At 46.4% G+C, this 17,995-nt stretch overlaps 1 protein-coding gene and 1 long non-coding RNA gene across 2 annotated transcripts; one reads left to right on the top strand and one right to left on the bottom strand.

The window, feature by feature from the left end:
- Positions 1-5,770: 5,770 nt before the first annotated feature.
- On the bottom strand, positions 5,771-13,798 carry SOX8 (SRY-box transcription factor 8). Its single transcript, XM_029577470.1, has 3 exons — positions 12,189-13,798; positions 9,148-9,386; positions 5,771-7,965 (listed from the first exon to the last, which is right to left on the bottom strand). The coding sequence occupies exons 1-3, from the start codon at positions 12,599-12,601 to the stop codon at positions 7,235-7,237; spliced, it is 1,383 nt and encodes a 460-aa protein (XP_029433330.1). The 5' UTR covers positions 12,602-13,798; the 3' UTR covers positions 5,771-7,234.
- Positions 13,799-13,857: 59 nt separating this feature from the next.
- LOC115076242 lies at positions 13,858-15,766 on the top strand. Its single transcript, XR_003852708.1, has 2 exons — positions 13,858-14,583; positions 14,667-15,766. It is a non-coding gene; the product is annotated as an uncharacterized LOC115076242 (long non-coding RNA).
- Positions 15,767-17,995: the final 2,229 nt, after the last annotated feature.

Genomic DNA, 17,995 nt, shown 5'->3' with positions numbered 1-17,995 from the left:
ATCAGAGTGGAAGATGACCAGGCTTGAGATGGCCTACCAGCAGAGAGACTGGTAGATGACTGTATTTTTAATGGATTTTGGGCATACTTGGAAAGCAGATGTGGATAAAGGTCAAAGAGCAAGCAAGCTGGTGTGAAGTTGATGTTGGGTCACATGTGGAAATTTATCTACCCGTCTACCCAAAATGTAAGAGTTTCAGCTGGGCAGACTGGATAAGCCATTTTGGTCTTTATCTGTTACTATGCGGGGCCTTCTTTATTTGTAAGAAAGAATACACCTGAATAGCAAAGAAGCTATTCTGGCTGTCAAAGCTGCAGGAGATCCCTTCCTTGTTCATTTCAGACCAGGGACTAAATTCTCCTGAACAGGGTAAGCGTTTGCTTTTTCTGTTTTTTCAGTCCCTTCACAAAGTGCATGCAGGGCCAACACAGCTTCATCTGGGTTGATCGTACTTCCCAAAAACATATGCAAAAGCAGGAGTCAGAAGCAATTTACCTTAAAACCTGATCTTTGTTTTCTGTTTGGGATCTTATTATTGTAGATGCCCAAAAACATGTAAGCATCCGGATTTGGATAAAAAGACTTTCAAACTGTAAAACGGAACGGAATTCTTTGTTTCTTGAAATAATAATTTTTCCCAGAGACCTGCAGTAATGTCAGGCTACAGCTACTAACAATAATATTATCTGTGGGCAGAGCATAAGCAATGGGTGAAACAGAAAGGTCCCACCTTTTGTTGCACAGAATATAATAAACTGGTTTTACTGCCGTGCTTCACTCACAAACGCTGGTCATAATGTGATCAGCAAGCCATCGGGTTTTCTCTGTTCTCACAGGCTCTGTGGCTTCTGTGCTACCAAACTCAGAGGAGCAGAGGCACAAATATCCTCTGAGCCCCACCCAGATAATGATTTTGGAGCAGAAGAAAAGCGGTGGGGATCTTAACATCTTCAAATATTTGGCCATCTGTGCAGCCCAGGATTTTTGCAGAATCAAAGCCACAATGGATATTTGCAAAATATTTGCTTGCTGTGGGAGAAGTTCATATAATATTTATCTGCAGAAGGTTTTGCTGCTTTGCGGTAATGAAGCATTGCCCCTCGAGGGACCGTTCCAGTCTGGGGGGCCTATTCCTGCCTCTCAGTCTCCTTCCCTAGCCCTCCTTCTCTCTCTCTTCCTCTTTCTCCCTTGCTTTTCCTCCATCCTTCGTTTCTCACAGCCCCTCCTGTGCTGCCTCTTCCTCGCCACGCTTTCCTTCTCTCACCCACTTTCACCATCTTTTCCTCCCTCTTCTCTCATTCTTGCTCCCCTCCTTCCTTTTCCAGCCTCCTTTTCTCCTTCTCCCCTCTCTCTCTCTCTCTCTCTCTAAGGGAGTCCACAATATCACTGAAATCATTGTTTCTCTGTAACGATGATGACTATGCGATTCATACCAATGGCAGGGGGACACAGCAACCGGCAAGTTTTTTTCCCACAGAGAACTCATTTCGCTCAGATCCCGGTGGTGCGGTTTCGGTTACCAGATCCTTCCAGCTTAGGCGTGTTACAGTTCTTAAGGCTTCTTTGGAAGAAGATGTTACAAACACAGTATCGCCCTCCAAGGGCGCACAATGCAAGTCGAATTCTCACGTGTTGCTGCCTTGGCTGGGGGGGAAAAGGTTGCGCCGTGCAACAGAAGAAGTCAAATCTCCAACAAAGGGAGCAGGTGCCTGCTCCTTGGGGGCTGTAGATTTAGAATCACAGAGTTGGGCTGACACCTGGCTCCAGGTCAGAAGGGGCAGGGGAGCCAGCCCTGGTATTGCAACGTTATTTCACGGGACCCTAGACACACTATGCAGACATTCAGCAGACCTTACCCAGAGAAATGCCCCACTGAACATATCCGGATAACTGTAGGGCGGGTATTTGTGCAGCAGGCGCTGCTCGGACAAAGTGAAGCCATGCCCTAGGAACGGCTCCAGCGCCATTTCCTTTCAGGCAGATAAAAGCCTAATAATAAGCAGTGGCAGAGCTGGGGGGCAGGCAGTGGGGTTCAAAGCCCCCGGTCACCTGGAGGCCTCTTTTTAAATTTTGTTTTCAGGTGCACGCAAGTAGAAGGCGAGAAGAGGGGCTGTTTCTGCGAACTTAATCATTTCTGCGAGGAGGGTGGTGGTGGTGGGAAGGGGGGAGATGCAGGGGAGGCATCAGAAATGTACAGAGACCCTTGCTGCACCACTGGTTGTGAGAGCAGTAACTTATCTGGGGGAGGGGGGGGGGGTTGGATTTTGTCCGTCTAATTTTCTAATTTGCAAAATTAGCTGGACAAATCCTTTGAATAGGAGTCTTGCAAGGGAAAAGCTAATGTTAGTAAATAGGCCCCAGTGTTTTCTAAACTAGAAAATGTCAGACTGCTCTAGTGGTTGGAAAGCGAGGCCTGACTGGTGCACTGCAGACAAAGGAGGTCCCAAAAAAATTACAATCTCTGTAATCCTGTAAAGCAAAACACCGAACACAGACCAACTGACAAGAGACTTCAGCTGAAATCGAACTTGCTTTCACCCAATCGGCAGAGCGGAGCCCACATCCTATCTCTCTAATTTAGGACTTCTCCAGCACAGGATTTGCAGAGAGAGATACATTTTGCACAAAAAACAACCGCACCTCAACCATTCTCAAATCAAACAGCCTCTGACATAGCCCCAAGGTGCCCAGCCAAATACCTGAATTACTTCCCTCAGGATGAGGGCTCTTGGATTCTCTCTCCTCCATTTTAGCACCAGTAGCTACCCAATATGGCACCTTTCTTTCACCCCAATTTGTTTCTGAATTAAAATGGACAGTCCAACATTCCCCTATGCTCAGGTTCGTGCCTTCTTTCTTATTGCTGGGAGAAGAACTGAAGAATAGTTGTGGGTCATTCCAGATTGACGACCTGGAACCATTCCAGCTCCACCTCTTTGCACTGCGCATACAAATACACACAAAAAGGCTTTTGTGCCTTCTCTTACGGGCACAAACCCCCAAGCAATTTTCAAAAGACCATTTTTGTTCATAAAACCAGGGTTTATGCGCAAGAGTCCTTTTGAAAATCCCACCCCCCTTAACGGTACACAGCACTGTACTGCTGCACATCTCAGAGAACGGCACAGGAATACAGGTGGCGCAGAGCTCACATTTTCTGAGAGCTGTGCAGGACCATGAGCCAACAGCAGCAGCAGAAGGCTGAGCCCACCCTCCAATGCACCACACAACAGCCAGAATGCCAAGCACCGTGATGATGCCCAGGGCAGATGCCCACCTAATCACTGGATTATTTCTGAGCGACTCTTAAAAACCATTAAATCAAGGTATTTTTAAAAACTGTTTTGTCCCTAAACTTGCAGAAAAATAATGTATTCCTGTGGGAGCAGTATTATACAGAAAGGCATTGTCTACCAGCCAATGAGCGCAGGATCCTTGCTGTCACATCCCATAAGGCTGCTTACTGTTGATCATAATACCTGTTCCCAGAGGCATCTTTTTGACACTCAAGAGGTATCATCTTGCGAGAAGTTTGGAGTCAATGAAAAGTTATCACCCTGAACTGTAAGTAAGACAAGAGGTGAGAGGTAACATATTATGTAGCAGAAAAGTGACAATGAAATATGTATTTAGTAGCACCCATTAGTAAAAGGCACCTGCTCTCAATGACCTACCCATAGGACGAATCACTCACCGAAACCGAGAGCTAAGCAAGTTATTCGACACCTTGGAACCTAGGCAAGATTGTTTCCTCAAATTAAGAGATCAGTGAGCCCACTATTTCTCATGACAGCCACCCTCCTGCACACACGTCTCTAGCATAAGTGAAAGCCAGATAATAAGGGCACCTGCGCTCCAAGGGTGGCCTGAGAGGAGAACTGCCGTATCTCATTAGTGGAATGAAATGCCGTGATAGATTATCAGTGCCAGCCAGCAATGGACCATTTTTCCAGATTCTCTGTTAGACTCCCTTAAACATCCCTGATGACGTGTAAACCACAGTCCATGTCCAAAGTATATTAGTAGTGCCCAGGAAGGACTGTGTCTTGACAGTGCCAGCGTATGACAATGTGGCTTTTGCTATATATATATAGCAGGATAGTAATTTAAAAGGAGGTGTTGAGTAGTCTCAGAAGAGCACAGGGAAGTTTAGGCGTGTCAACGCAGCACAGAGATGGTAGAAGCTAGCCCTAGTTCAGCATTGTCATGATCAGTTCCCTGGTGAAAATGCAGCGGGTGCATGGAGTTAGGTGCCCCTCAATACAAACAAGCAAACACTACTATTTCTGATCCTACCAGTACCGTGATTTATGTTTGTCTCTATGGGCATGGGAGCTGGTGGGGACTGCAGACAGTTGTGTGTGCAACCCATTGCAGAGAAGGCGTGGCATTATTGCTTGGAGTAATGAGCTGCGAACCAAGATTCAAATCCCTCTCCTACCACTGACACCTTTTTGACCTTGAGCAGATAACTTTATCTTACATTGGCTTAGGTACCCACTTAGGGGCCGAATCAAAACAGTGCGCCCAGCCGAGCACACCGGGTTGTACAGGAGCTAACCTAATCCCCTTATGCAATAAGGGGATTAGCTCCCACACAACACGCATCCAACGCGTCGCGAAACTAATAGCGCTCATCACATGCAAATGCAAAACAAAAATGTGCGTCCAAGACACAGGCATTAATTGCCGAGTGCTCTTAAAAGTTGTACAGAAAAGCAGAAAAAATTGCATTTTGATATTAAGTAGGAGGAACAAAATCTTTAAAAAAGTTTAAAAAAAAAAAAAAAGTGCCAGCGGTCGGGTTCAGGAAACGGACGCTCACTTAACAAGCATCCGTTTCCCGAAGCCCTGGCTCTGTGCCGGTTAGGAAAATGGACGACGATAAATTCAGCATCTGTTTTTCTAACTGGAGGACGGCCGACCGCTCGCGGGCTCCTGCTGTCAAGGAGGCGCTAGGGGCACACAAGCAACCCTAGCGCCTCCTTGACAACGCGATCCCTAATTTGAATATTGCATGGCGCCCCCAGGAAAGCAGGCGCTGAACCCTCAGCGCCCGCTTTCAATGGGATCATTTTGCATGGGCCCCTTAGGCAAGGACGTAGACCTGAATACCTAATAACATTCAGCCACAGCACAGCGCACAGCACAGCGCACAGCACAGCGCAAGGACTTAGACCTGAATACCAGCGCACAGCACAGCGCACAGCACAGCGCACAGCCCAGCGCACGTCCAGCAGGGCGCTAAAGGTAGAAATATTTTTACCTCCGCTCTCTGCACCGGGTATAGTGCAGAGAGATATCCTTATCCATGTTTTAATATGTAGGTAGAGTTGTAAACCACGCAGAACGGTTTTTGTTATTATTGGCTAAAGTTTGTTTTAAAAGTTCTTAATAAATAAATAAGATATTCTAACATAATAGCCTGTAAAATAGGTAATAAGTATTAGATTCCTCTGTGTATTCCAGAGATAGGAAGAGTAGGACTAAATGCCAGGAATGGATTAATCAGGGACTGGCAAACGTGTCCCTGGTCAGAATGAGCGAGGGGAGAAAGGAAAGCTAGTTTTATCGCTATCCGTTTCAGCTCCCAAACATAAAAGAAAGATCCCTACAAGTCAGCTTGCTGCTGCTGCTGCTGCAGAGATGATTTGGCTTTGCTGTCAGCGACGTGGGCCTCATTCCTGCCCCTGCCCTCCAAGACCCTTTCAAACATTCCTTGTGGAAAGCTCTGCTCACCTTTTATACAGAAAGGAATGCACACAGCAGGCTTGATAAAAAGCATTTTTTAATTTTATCAAATTTATCTGTACAAAAGTTAGCACTGCTTAGTCAGAAACTAGTGAAATAGAGAAAGGTTAAGTTACAGCCGAAATATTTCAAACATTATAAGAAAAATAGACTGAATTAGGAAAAAGGAGTTAATCGCAATTTGTGGGGGGAACAAGAAACCTGACAAAAATAATTTTAGAAAATTGTAAGAAAAGTAGAAAAGAGAAACAGATAGCAACATCTAAATGTATTTAAGATTTACAAAGTTTTCAAGGCACAAGTTACCATAAAATAGATGAAGTTATTATATGCTCAGCATACAATGAAAGAAATACATCAGTCAAACATTAGTCTATAACTAAGTCTCTAAAACAAATTAAGTGGAGAAGGTTTTAGTTTCACAGCTTGAGGGGTAAACTCTGATCCCTGGTAGCCAAAATTCAAGTGGTGCTCAAAACCTTGAGACATATTTCTCTGTTAAAACACTTTTCTATCATCTATCTGGAGTTGTAATTTTGTTAAGTGCATAGGACAAATGCTTCAGGAATGCTTTCTCTTTCAAATTTAAACTATTTCTAGTAGAGGGTCTATCTCAACCAACGAGTTTTGTGGCCACCATTTGCTGGTAGATTTTCTCTTTTGACCGTCTGGAATTCCAATCTCTGTCGGGCCCATCCCCAGTGCCATCTTCTTACCCACTTAGAAATCCATCAGCTCTCTTTGTCGCTCATGCTGCCAGGTGGTTAAACGTACGTGACAGCATGGAACAAGTACCCTCTCCACTGTTCACCTTTTCCAGATGTAATGTTTATTTTGCACAAATTTCTTCATTAAAGACAAAGCAATACAGAATATAAATACACATTTATCAGATTTAAAAAAAAACCAAACACTTTAAGCTTAACACCCAAAAAAAGTTAATAATAATCAAACCTTGCTTGGAACGCTTGAATACCCCAAGTACCTTTAAGACACTAAAACTGTTTGGAACTTGGTCCGCACAGAGACTCGTGTGTATTCCCATTCAACTGCTGAATTAAACGGCTGGAAATGCAACATTTCTCCTGTTCTCCTGCCTCCAAGGTTGGTTCCTACCTCATATTGCAAGAGACCATTAAAGTCTGAACCTTTTCCTTCTTCACTTCCACAAAATCGTTACCAGGTGCAAATAAAAAATAAAAAAAAATCTGTGATTATTTCAGTCCTCACGGAGGATTTAAATGTGTCCTTCATTTAATCAAAACGTTAACAGTCATTGGGGGGGTGGGGGGAGGGGAAGAAACTAGACACTTTTTGTGTAAAGCCTGTAGATGTTTGAAGCAAAAGGATGTTCTGGAAGAAGGAATAACGTCCCCAGTGGGTCAGCAGGCACTTACAGGAAACTGGCACGTGCTTTCTCCGTCTCCTTTCCTTCATTAGTGCAGATCGACCATAAGCAAACGTCCCTCCTACTTCTGGTTCCCTAGGGTCTGGTCAGGGTTGTGTAGACGGGCTGGTCCCAGTTAGCAGTGGGACTGTGAGATGGCGGCATGGCCAGCCCGTTCAGGATGGGCGTGGCATAGGGACGACGCGAGGAATGGAAGTAGGGGTACTGGTAAATGCTGGAAGGGTAGCCAGAGTAAGGGCTGTAGTAGCTGGAGCTCTGCAGGTCTGCATAGTCACACGGAGAGCTGGAGAAGGAGGCAGAGGCAGTGGGGGCTGCTGTGGGACAGCCCTGGGCACCGTAGGAGCCATAGTCTGAATGAGCTGGCGATCCGTGCGACTGGTCACTATAATGACCTGGGCTGAGCTGCTCAGTCTTAATATGTGGCCTCTGCTGGCCTGACTCATTAGACGAGGAAGAGGAAGCCGAGGAGGGGCTTTTGTGAGTCCACACTGGAGCTACCGCACCGCTGCCCCCGGCAGGATGGGAATAAGATGCAGTGTAAGGCCCAGAAGAAGGGTTCTGTCCATGGTCAGATGGGATGCCTGCATGGCCATTGAGGGGCAAATATTGATCAAATTCATGCACATCAAAGGTTTCCATGGTGCCGATGACCTCGCTGCTCAACTCAGAAATATCAACATTGCTGAAGTCAATGTTCTGGCGATTACTGTCCCCTAGGCGGCGTCCCTCGTGTTTCAGCTCTTGCTTGCTTCGATGAAGATCTGTTTTAGGAGTGGTGGGTGGTGTGGGAGGCCCGTGGCTCTGACCTACAGGCAAAGATATAGGAGTTCTAAGTCAGTCATGCAGATTTGATTTGAAATTAGTAATTTGATTTAAAGTAATGAAACTACCCACAAAAACAAAATCTGTGGCAGTAGCAGAACATATTTACGCTGAGAAGATGCCTGGCTTAGCATCCTATTGTATTTTATACTGCATAAAAAGATTTGGTATTCAAAACTAGCTTGTCACTGGAAAAGTGCGTAAAGTATTATGGATATTATAGATGCTTCAAACCTTAACTGCAATATATAAAATTAAATCTATAAAGGCTTAGGGGAAGGCCAATAGGCTAACACAAGAAAGAAAAAAATCTTTCAGAAAGAGTTTTTAGTAAAAAGAAGTATCAAATGTCTGAGATTCCCCAACATTAGCAACAGTCCTGGAATTTGAGAATACCTGAGCTTTGCCGAATCAAATTCTTGCTACATAAAGCACAATGTTAGGATTTACTTCAGCCCTGCCCTTCAAATTACAATGTAACTCTTTGCACAGCTATCTATGATTACATAAGACAAGCTACATGTATGCATGCGTGTATGTGTGTGTGTATGCGTGTATTCAAGCTGCTTTGATATGGCAGTGAGCGCCTTTGTGATGTCATCACATACTATGAAAGCACGGAGTGACATCAGTCACATCTGATTGGTCACCGTTGATCTGCTACACCACTGAATTCCAAACGCAATGCAGTGCTAAAGCTCTGGAAATAAAGACATTTTTGCATGTGAAACCGTATGTAATCGCTCCAATCAATACGAGGGTTAATGAGCCCATACCCGCAGGGCAGGTGCGTTCCTATGTGTCTGCATCATATAAAGTCTTTCCTCACAAAGCCTGAAGTGCATTTCCTATAGCAGGCAGATTCTGCTATAACAATCTAGACTCTGGATCCAGTTATAGAGGGATGTGTACACACACTCATAGACACAAATACAGAGAGCCAGAGAGAGAGATCTATATCTGCATCTCTTTAAGATGTACATCACACTTCATATTTTAATGTCCATATTGCTTTGGCTTTGACCTAATAAAGACAGCATCACTCCTGAAAGCTAGTCGGCAATGGATTGAACTTGTGCAATAGAAATGCATTGTTGACCTTGATTGATAATATACCGCATTTCTGTAGAAAGTGCATTAATAATTATTGCTATAGTGCCTCCTACCTGTGTGATCACTGTGATGGTGGGTTTCCCCCATGCCTCCTAGCCCGCTGTCTGCCTTGTAAATCTGACTCCCCTGGTGATGGCTCAGCTCTGCTCCCGAGTCCGAGTCACTCTGACCAGCCTTCACGCTCTTCCTCCTGCGGGGCTGGTACTTGTAATCCGGGTGATCCTTCTTGTGTTGAACCCTCAGCCTCTCGGCCTCTTCCACAAAGGGTCGTTTCTCATTTTCACTCAACAAACTATTCCAAAAAAAAGAAAATAATAATAATAATGATACTAGTAATAAAAATACAGTGTAAGTTGCACAGTTCACATATAAAACACAAAAACTGATGTGATCTTGTACCCAGGCTGAGGCTCCTTTAGATGACTTGTTTCTATAAATTAGACGCAACAATCCAACAAGACAGAGAAAACAGGCCAACAAAACATACCCCATGTTGCTACATGGTTTTTATTTTAGCCCGGGCTATAGCTGAGTTAGCCGCTTGTAGCTCCGTACAGTGGCAAGCAATGTGAGACAGTTTACTGGAATATTCCTCTACACTTTGCTTTATTTTCTATTTTAGGTGCAAGTACAAATTATCAGAAATCACCGGAAAACCAAGTTTCGCTAGTATCTTCTATGAATGGCGTCTTTAAAAGCAGCATAATGGCTTGGACTTTAAGTATAATGAATTCAAATTTTACTACTTTTTCCTTGTTGCATGAGAAAAAAATGGGAATGCAATTTAACTAAATGCACTGTGCCTGTTTTCGATAGCCAACAGTCAAAAATACAAATACAATATTTGTAGAATGGGAAAGAAACCATATCATGCATTATTAAAAGCAAGGATTATTAATTAGCATTAATGGCTCTTCTGTTACTGAGCAGCGTTACAAGAGTGCATTGTGCAGTGGGAAATTCCCTATAAATTACTTCCCACTACCTTTAGAAAATAGATTAAATGGAGCTGGATTTGTCATGAAATGATGGCATGCATTTGCTTAGGGCTTCTGTTTTCAATTAAAAGCCCTAATTTGCAGAAGCTTATTTTAAGCCTAAGCAGATCCTATTCAAAATAACAATTAAGGAATAAAATGAATGTGGGAGAAATAACTTCAGTAAGTTTCTCGAAGGAAAAACTAAGACTTATTTCGAGAGGCAGACAGGGCAGCCATTCCGCCGGAGATGCGAGGAAAGCCACTCCAGAAGAGAATTCCAGCAGGGTCTAAACTGGGACCTGCAAACTGCCATCCCCTTGGCTTCAATCCAGTGCTAAACTTTCTAGCTAATGGACCAAATAACTGCAGGCTGAAAACAGGCTTTTAATCCTGAGAACTAAAAGATGAACCAGACTCTGTGTCTGCATGTGCACTCCAGCCCAGGAGGGCAGGAGCCCTCCGAGTGTGCACCAAACCCTCCCTGGCAGCATTTGATACCAGGGGAAGGCTTCCACCGTTATTTCAAAATGGCCCATAAGACTTTGCCTCTCCATTTCAGTCACTGCGGACTGGCACAGGTTAAGTGCGAGTGGCCCAACCTGCAGCAAGGACTTTATTCCAAACACAAGAAGCCAACGTCTAAGAACTACTGCAGATTTACACAATTCTGATTTCAGGGTCTGCTCCCCAAGTCTAAGCCGGGCTTTGCGGGTGGCACTGCCAGACCTTCCCTCTCCTGCCTCACTCTCTTCTACAGGAGTTTGGGTCTTTGCATGTCCTCCTGCCTGCGATTAAAGCAGAGGAGGAGAAGCTGCTTATAGTACACCTTCATTTACACTCACACACACAAACATACAAACATGAACACACTCACACATATAAACAAACACATATACACACACATACATATACAGACACACAAACATAAACACATATACACACATACACGCATATAAACAGACACATATACACACATATACAGACAGACACATACACACACACATATAAACACAGACGCACACACATACACGTATATACACACATATAAACAGACACACACGCATATAAACAGACAAACACATATACACACACAGACACATATACACACATATATAAACACAGACATATACACATACATGCATATAAACATAGACAAACACATACACATACACGCGCAAACACATATACACGCATGCAGACAGACACACACAAACACATACCCACACCCACAAACACATATACAGATACACACAAACATAGACACATATACACACACACACGCATATACACACATACATGCATTTAAACAGGCATATACACACATGTGCAAACAAACATACACACACAGACACATATACACACACATACACGCATATAAACATACACATATACACACACACGCATATAAACATACACATATACACACAGACACATACCTTACACACACACGCATATAAACACAGACACATATACACACATAAACACAGACACATATATACACAGAGACACATATACACACACACAGACACGCATAAACACACAGACACATACACACACATGCATATAAACATAGACATACACATACACACACATATGTACATACACGCATATAAACACAGACATATACACATACATGCATATAAACAGACACAAGCCCATATTCACACACGTGCAAACATACACACACAGACACATATATACACACACACTGCATATAAACACAGACACATATACACACACATACACGCATATAAACACACACACGCATATAAACACAGACACATATACACGCATATACAGACACATATATACACAGACACAAACATATACACACAGACACATACACACACATGCATATAAACATAGACATACACACACACAGACACATACACACACATATGTACATACAGGCATATAAACACAGACATATACACATACATGCATATAAACACACAGACACACACAAGCAAAAACATAGACACACACACACACATACAAACAGACACACACACACACAAAGACATATGGGATGTTGAGGCTGCAGGATGCCCCCGAGGAAGCTGTGGGGCAGGGGGCAGCAGCCGCCCATGGCAGGGTGCGGGCCTGGCACTCACCGCCAGAGCTTGCCCAGGGTCTTGCTGAGCTCGGCGTTGTGCAGGTGCGGGTACTGGTCGGCCAGCTTCCTGCGCGCCGCCTGCGCCCACACCATGAAGGCGTTCATCGGCCTCTTGACGTGCGGCTTGGCCTTCAGGGAGCCGCTGCCCCGCACGGGCATGGGCACCAGGCTCCAGTCGTAGCCCTTCAGCACCTGCGACACGGCCTCCCGGATGCAGGCGGGGAAGCGCTCGTCCACCCCCTCCGGACCGCCCTTGGCCAGGAGCTGCAGGCCGGCGGGCGGGCGCTCCGAGCCGGCCGGGGAGAGCGGCGAGTCCGAGTCCGAGTCGGCGGGGGACAGGGAGCTGCTGCTGCCCACCGGGCTGCAGGGCACGGCCGGCGCCTTCTCCGGCTCCTCGCTCATGTTCAGCATCGGGGCCGAGAGAGACCCGGGCAGGCAGGCAGGCAGGGCACAGCAAGGCTGGGCGGGCGGGCGGGCGGGAGGGCAGCTCTGCTACATGAGACGAAGAGAAGCAGGAAGAGTCCCCCAAAAGCAGGTCGGAGAGATGCCAGGCGGAGTCAGGCTGGAGCACTCGGTGCCAGGCGGAGTCAGGCTGGAGCACTCGGTGCCAGGCAGAGTCAGGCTGGAGCACTCGGTGCCAGGCGGAGTCAGGCTGGAGCACTCGGTGCCAGGCGGAGTCAGGTTGGAGATGTGAAGGTGCCCGGTAGGATCAGGCAGGAGCACTCAGTGCCAGCCAGAGTCAGGTTGGAGATGTCAAGGTGCCCGGCAGGATCAGGCAGGAGCACTCAGTGCCAGGCAGAGTCAGGTTGGAGATGTGAAGGTGCCCGGTAGGATCAGACAGGAGCACTCAGTGCCAGGCGGAGTCAGGTTGGAGATGTGAAGGTGCCCGGTAGGATCAGGCAGGAGCACTCAGTGCCAGGCGGAGTCAGGTTGGAGATGTCAAGGTGCCCGGCAGGATCAGGCAGGAGCACTCAGTGCCAGGCAGAGTCAGGTTGGAGATGTGAAGGTGCCCGGTAGGATCAGGCAGGAGCACTCAGTGCCAGGCGGAGTCAGGTTGGAGATGTGAAGGTGCCCGGCAGGATCAGGCAGGAGCACTCAGTGCCAGGCGGAGTCAGGTTGGAGATGTGAAGGTGCCCGGCAGGATCAGGCAGGAGCACTCAGTGCCAGGCAGAGTCAGGTTGGAGATGTGAAGGTGCCCGGTAGGATCAGGCTGGAGCACTCAGTGCCAGGCAGAGTCAGGCTGGAGCACTCAGTGCCAGGCAGAGTCAGGTTGGAGATGTGAAGGTGCCCGGCAGGATCAGGCTGGAGCACTCAGTGCCAGGCGGAGTCAGGTTGGAGATGTGAAGGTGCCCGGTAGGATCAGGCTGGAGCACTCAGTGCCAGGCAGAGTCAGGTTGGAGATGTGAAGGTGCCCGGTAGGATCAGGCTGGAGCACTCAGTGCCAGGCGGAGTCAGGCTGGAGACGGGAAGATGCCAGGCTCCAACACCCAATGCCCTCTGGCTTTTGGCAGCGCTGTCTCTCTCCAGGCACTCACAATTCAGCGCTGGGCACCCCTGATCCGAGCCAGGTTTGGACTCGGACGAACCGCACCAATTCCTCCAGGCGCCCGCGCAACTTTGCACGCCCGCTCCCGACCCACAACTTTCTTTAAGAAGACGTCGGCTGGCCCCGCCCACTCCCACGCGTCCCATTGGTCCTCCGGTCAAATAAAAAATAAAAAACCCCGGAACGGAGGGCGGGACTTCACGCGCGGCCTCGCCCACTCTTAAAGGGAAAGCGCCTCGTTCCCCCCCGGTGCGCACGTGAGCGACCGAGCCCCGGGGCTTCCGGCCCGCACGGGAAGCTGGGCCCCAGGCCCCAGGCGCGCGCGCTCGCTCCCCCTTCCCGTCGGTGTCCGGGGGAGGGGGGCGCAGCGCCGCTTCGCTTCTCCGTGTGAACGCCATGCGGGGCTTGCACCGATTAGGATCCGAGCCTGGACTTCTGGGGGTGCCCTCCGGCCCTTCCCGAGCGCGGGATTCAGGGGGGGGGGGGGGAGGATCTGAAGGGGGATCCCCCCGTCCTCGGTTGTCAAACCCATGGCAAAGCTGAAGCCTTCCCACGGTTTCACCTTCCTGCCCCAGCCCGGCCGCGAAGGGGTTAAACCGGACCGCTCGCCCTTCGCTAATTACCCCTCGGCTCGCAAAGAAAAGGCGGGGGAGCCTGCAAAGCGCTGGCGCTGGCCTCGCTGCGTTTCACCGAGGGGCACGGGCGGTACCGGAACGAGAGCCCCCGTCCGAGTAGCGTGAACACGAGGGCACCGGGGCCCCGTCCCCCACCGCACCGGACCTGCCACCTCCCTCGCACATTTTCACAATCCAGATCATGGTTTGCAGGTTCGCTGGAGAGATTTCATGTGAATGTTTGGCAATGAATTAACGCCTCGTGCACTCTGTTTAAATAATAATGGTGACTTCTTTTTTTTTTTTTTAATCACAGAACTGTGCTTCCGACAATTAGGTCAGTGGAAACCCTCTTTACTTTTCTAATATCGTCTTCATATCAAAGCATTTCCCTTCCCAAGCCCCTGATGAGAAAGCATCTGCCTGCACCCGGCTGGGAAGGTTGCAAAGCGATTCAGCGATTGCAGGAAAGTAAAACCAGCAACAGCTTGCGGAGCGGGGAGAATAGTGCTGCACTGCACTGCGCTGCACTGCACTGCACGGGCCGACCTGTGAGCCCTGCTGGGGAAGCTAAGGTCACGGCAGTCTTGCAGAGGCAGCTGTGCATGCATTTCTGCAGCGGGCATGGATGTGGGGGCTCTGGTGCCGCTTTGTTTATTCCCAGCTCCAACAATCTTTCAGTCCAGGGCTGCAGCGTCTTCTGCTCCTTCGGTTACAGAGCTCCTCCGAGGGAACTCCCCGGCTGTACAGCTGTTCTGATATCTGCGGTTTTGTGCCCGATCCTGGAATCCCCAGTACGTGTGAAATTCAACGCTGCCCATGCTTATTTGGGCACTAACCGTCGTCACTGATGTGCCCGGAGAGTTAGAGCACTAAATACCTTCTAGAGAAAAGTGTGACCTGCAATGCATAAGGAGCTGGAAGTGCTGCGCACGAGCAGAAGTTGCATTTTTCCCATGGGCACAGAATGGGAGAAAAGCCCTAGAAAATCGGAAAAGGCAAGGCGTTTGCATTCATTTATTTTGTAAAGCGATTGTGGTGCATTTGACAAAGCCCATAAAACAGCGAGCCAGGGACGGCTGTTCCCCTTTCTGTGTCTCATCTGATCCGTCAGTCTCCTTACCTGCATGCGGCCCTTGAATTTATGGCTAAAGGTTATTTTACCTGCAAATTCTCGCTGGCTCTGTATAGTGCTGAGGATCGCGCGCTTTATTTATCGCAACCTCCACCCTATGTAAAGATGCAGATCATTAGCTCGGTTTAAAGGCTTAAATCACCACAGCACGGCGTCCTGAAACGATGAATGCACGCATCTCCGGTTCCTTTTGCACTACCAAGTCCTAACTTTGCCATCTGTGTACTGCTAAGAATTGTACCAGGCGGATTGTTTTATTATACCATATTTTTTAAGACTATTTATATTTAATAAAGTACTGCACTTAAAAAAATCACTTTGTGCCTTTGGTGTGAAGTAAGGGAGATAACTTTTCTTTTCCAGGTACCTACTGCCCCTGTGGGACATAAACCACCGTTTTCTTGTATTTATCTTTCTCTCTAGTGAGCTGGGCTCGCTTAGAAATAAACGAGATCTGTTTTCCGAGAGGCTGTGCCCACTGGCAAAAGCTACCCGGGAGAATCGGTCATTACAAAATGCGGCCTTTGGGTGCAGATGACCCCGACCTCCACCCCTCTCAATCAAATGACTTCACAGCAATTTCTCAACGACAGACCTTGCCCATGATTGCTTCTTAGGCATCAGATCGCGTTGCTGATAGTTTATTCCAGCAACAAACTTGTCTACACTCAAATGGCGAGAAGTAAAGCTTTAACGCTCTCCCCCAACACACACACACACTTTTCCCTCATATACATAAGTTATATACTTTTTCAATAACCTAAAAGTAGCTTCCTGTGATTCCCATTCCCTCATAGCAGATTGTACTTAAATTGCTAAGCTTAAGGAATGTTAGCATGTTGCGTTAAATAATTAACCAGTGCAACAAAACTTCGGAGTAGGTAAACCTTTCTAATATAGTAATCTCCGCATAATTATTAATTGCCTTTTATTGATCGCTCTGAAACAACAAAATGCAGTGAATAATTGTAAAACACATTTATATAAGCAAAGAATAATATCTGCATTTGCGCTATCTATACTTTGATTTATTTTAATAACCATTAAATTATTTGATCGTATTTCTAGCAATAACAAATATTACACATTGGAATGTGTATTCATTTCGCGTTGATACATTAGGACTGTAAATTAATAATGATTTCCACTAATGTAAAATCATTACCCCCACACACACACACACAAATACAAAGATTAATCGTTCATCGATTGTTATTTTTCACCTCTGTAGTGTTCTCAAAGAGTCCCTTATTCATCCAGTATTAACAGGAAGGCTGGAAAAGTTTCTAATATTGTGACAGGTACTTCGGCCCAGAAGGCTCCAGAATAAAATGAGCATTTTATTTAAAAAAAAAAATGCAGTGGCACAGCTTTACATTCAGTTAGTGATTGATTACTCCCTTTGGTCTGAGTACAATAAATACGGAACCCAGCTTACAATATTTGGAACGTATTCACCCTGGAATATCGTCAGTACCCGCCTATAAAGGTCTCCTGTACCTCTCTTTCCCATTATATGTTTTTTTCTTTGGAATGTGATTTTTTTTAACAGGGAATTAAGGCATTAAATTCCCTTTGAAGATTACACTTATGCATCGTAAGGGCTCTGTTTTGCAAAAACTTTGGAAATATTTGCGTCCAGAGACGGGCGAAAACGTTGCCCTGGAGTGGAAGGCGCTGACCTGCTACGATCCCGGGGGGAGCGTTATAAGTGCAACTGCTCCCTAGGTGCGATGTTCTCCTTCGTTTCTCCGGTGGAAGGGGACCCGGGACCGTCCTTCCTCACCACAATGCCCGTCTTTATAACCTGAGGCTGGGGAGGGGGCTGCTTATAGCAAATCAAACCGTGCAAGGGTCCTGAACCGAAGAGTCAGAAAACGGCATTTTGAAAGAGACGACTACCTGGAGATAGGCGACTAGAGCCACTTCTGCCTTTCCTAAAGCCACAGAAACTTCCACACTCACTGCCATGGCATAAGTGAGGCGGCGATATTCAGTGTACAATGATGCTTTTCTGAAAGCCTGGAAATCGCCCCAAACGTTTATTTCCCCAGTTTTACTACGGTAAAAGCCATATTAACAAGATGCCACAATTAAAGCTGCCACTGTTTTTATAGCCCCAGCAGCATCCTGGTTGCCCTTTCTCCCGAGTTTCTATTGATATAGATATATCAGCTGTAGCATATTTCAAATAGATAAGTGAATATCTTCCTCTTCCTCCTTATAAGGCGCCATATGAAACCGTGGTGGGGGAGGGTGATGCATGTTACTTGTTTATTAACATAAGACTATCACTTTCATCGGCCTTCTGTATTTGTAAATAAAATCATGTCCTGCCATTGTACTTTGCCTTTAGATTCTAGAAATCGTTAATCTGTTGTGCAAATAGTTGCAATATATGATTTAAAGTATATTAAATCTTTTATAAAATAATTTAAAATAAATAAATAAATAAAATAATTTAAAATAAATATCACCTCATTCTATGAGGGGTTTTTTCCCCATTGTGT

Source organism: Rhinatrema bivittatum, chromosome 14, assembly GCF_901001135.1.
Source record: "Rhinatrema bivittatum chromosome 14, aRhiBiv1.1, whole genome shotgun sequence".
NCBI classification, from domain to species: domain Eukaryota; kingdom Metazoa; phylum Chordata; class Amphibia; order Gymnophiona; family Rhinatrematidae; genus Rhinatrema; species Rhinatrema bivittatum.
This window is presented reverse-complemented; position numbering and strand designations above follow the sequence as displayed.

Coding starts and splice junctions, on each gene's coding strand:
- SOX8 (XM_029577470.1), bottom strand. CDS start 12,601: ATGCTGAACATGAGCGAGGAGCCGGAGAAGGCGCCGGCCGTGCCCTGC. Junction 9,387..12,188: donor ACCCTGGGCAAGCTCTGGCG/GTGAGTGCCAGG, acceptor TTTTTGGAATAG/TTTGTTGAGTGAAAATGAGA. Junction 7,966..9,147: donor CCATCACAGTGATCACACAG/GTAGGAGGCACT, acceptor CTTTGCCTGTAG/GTCAGAGCCACGGGCCTCCC.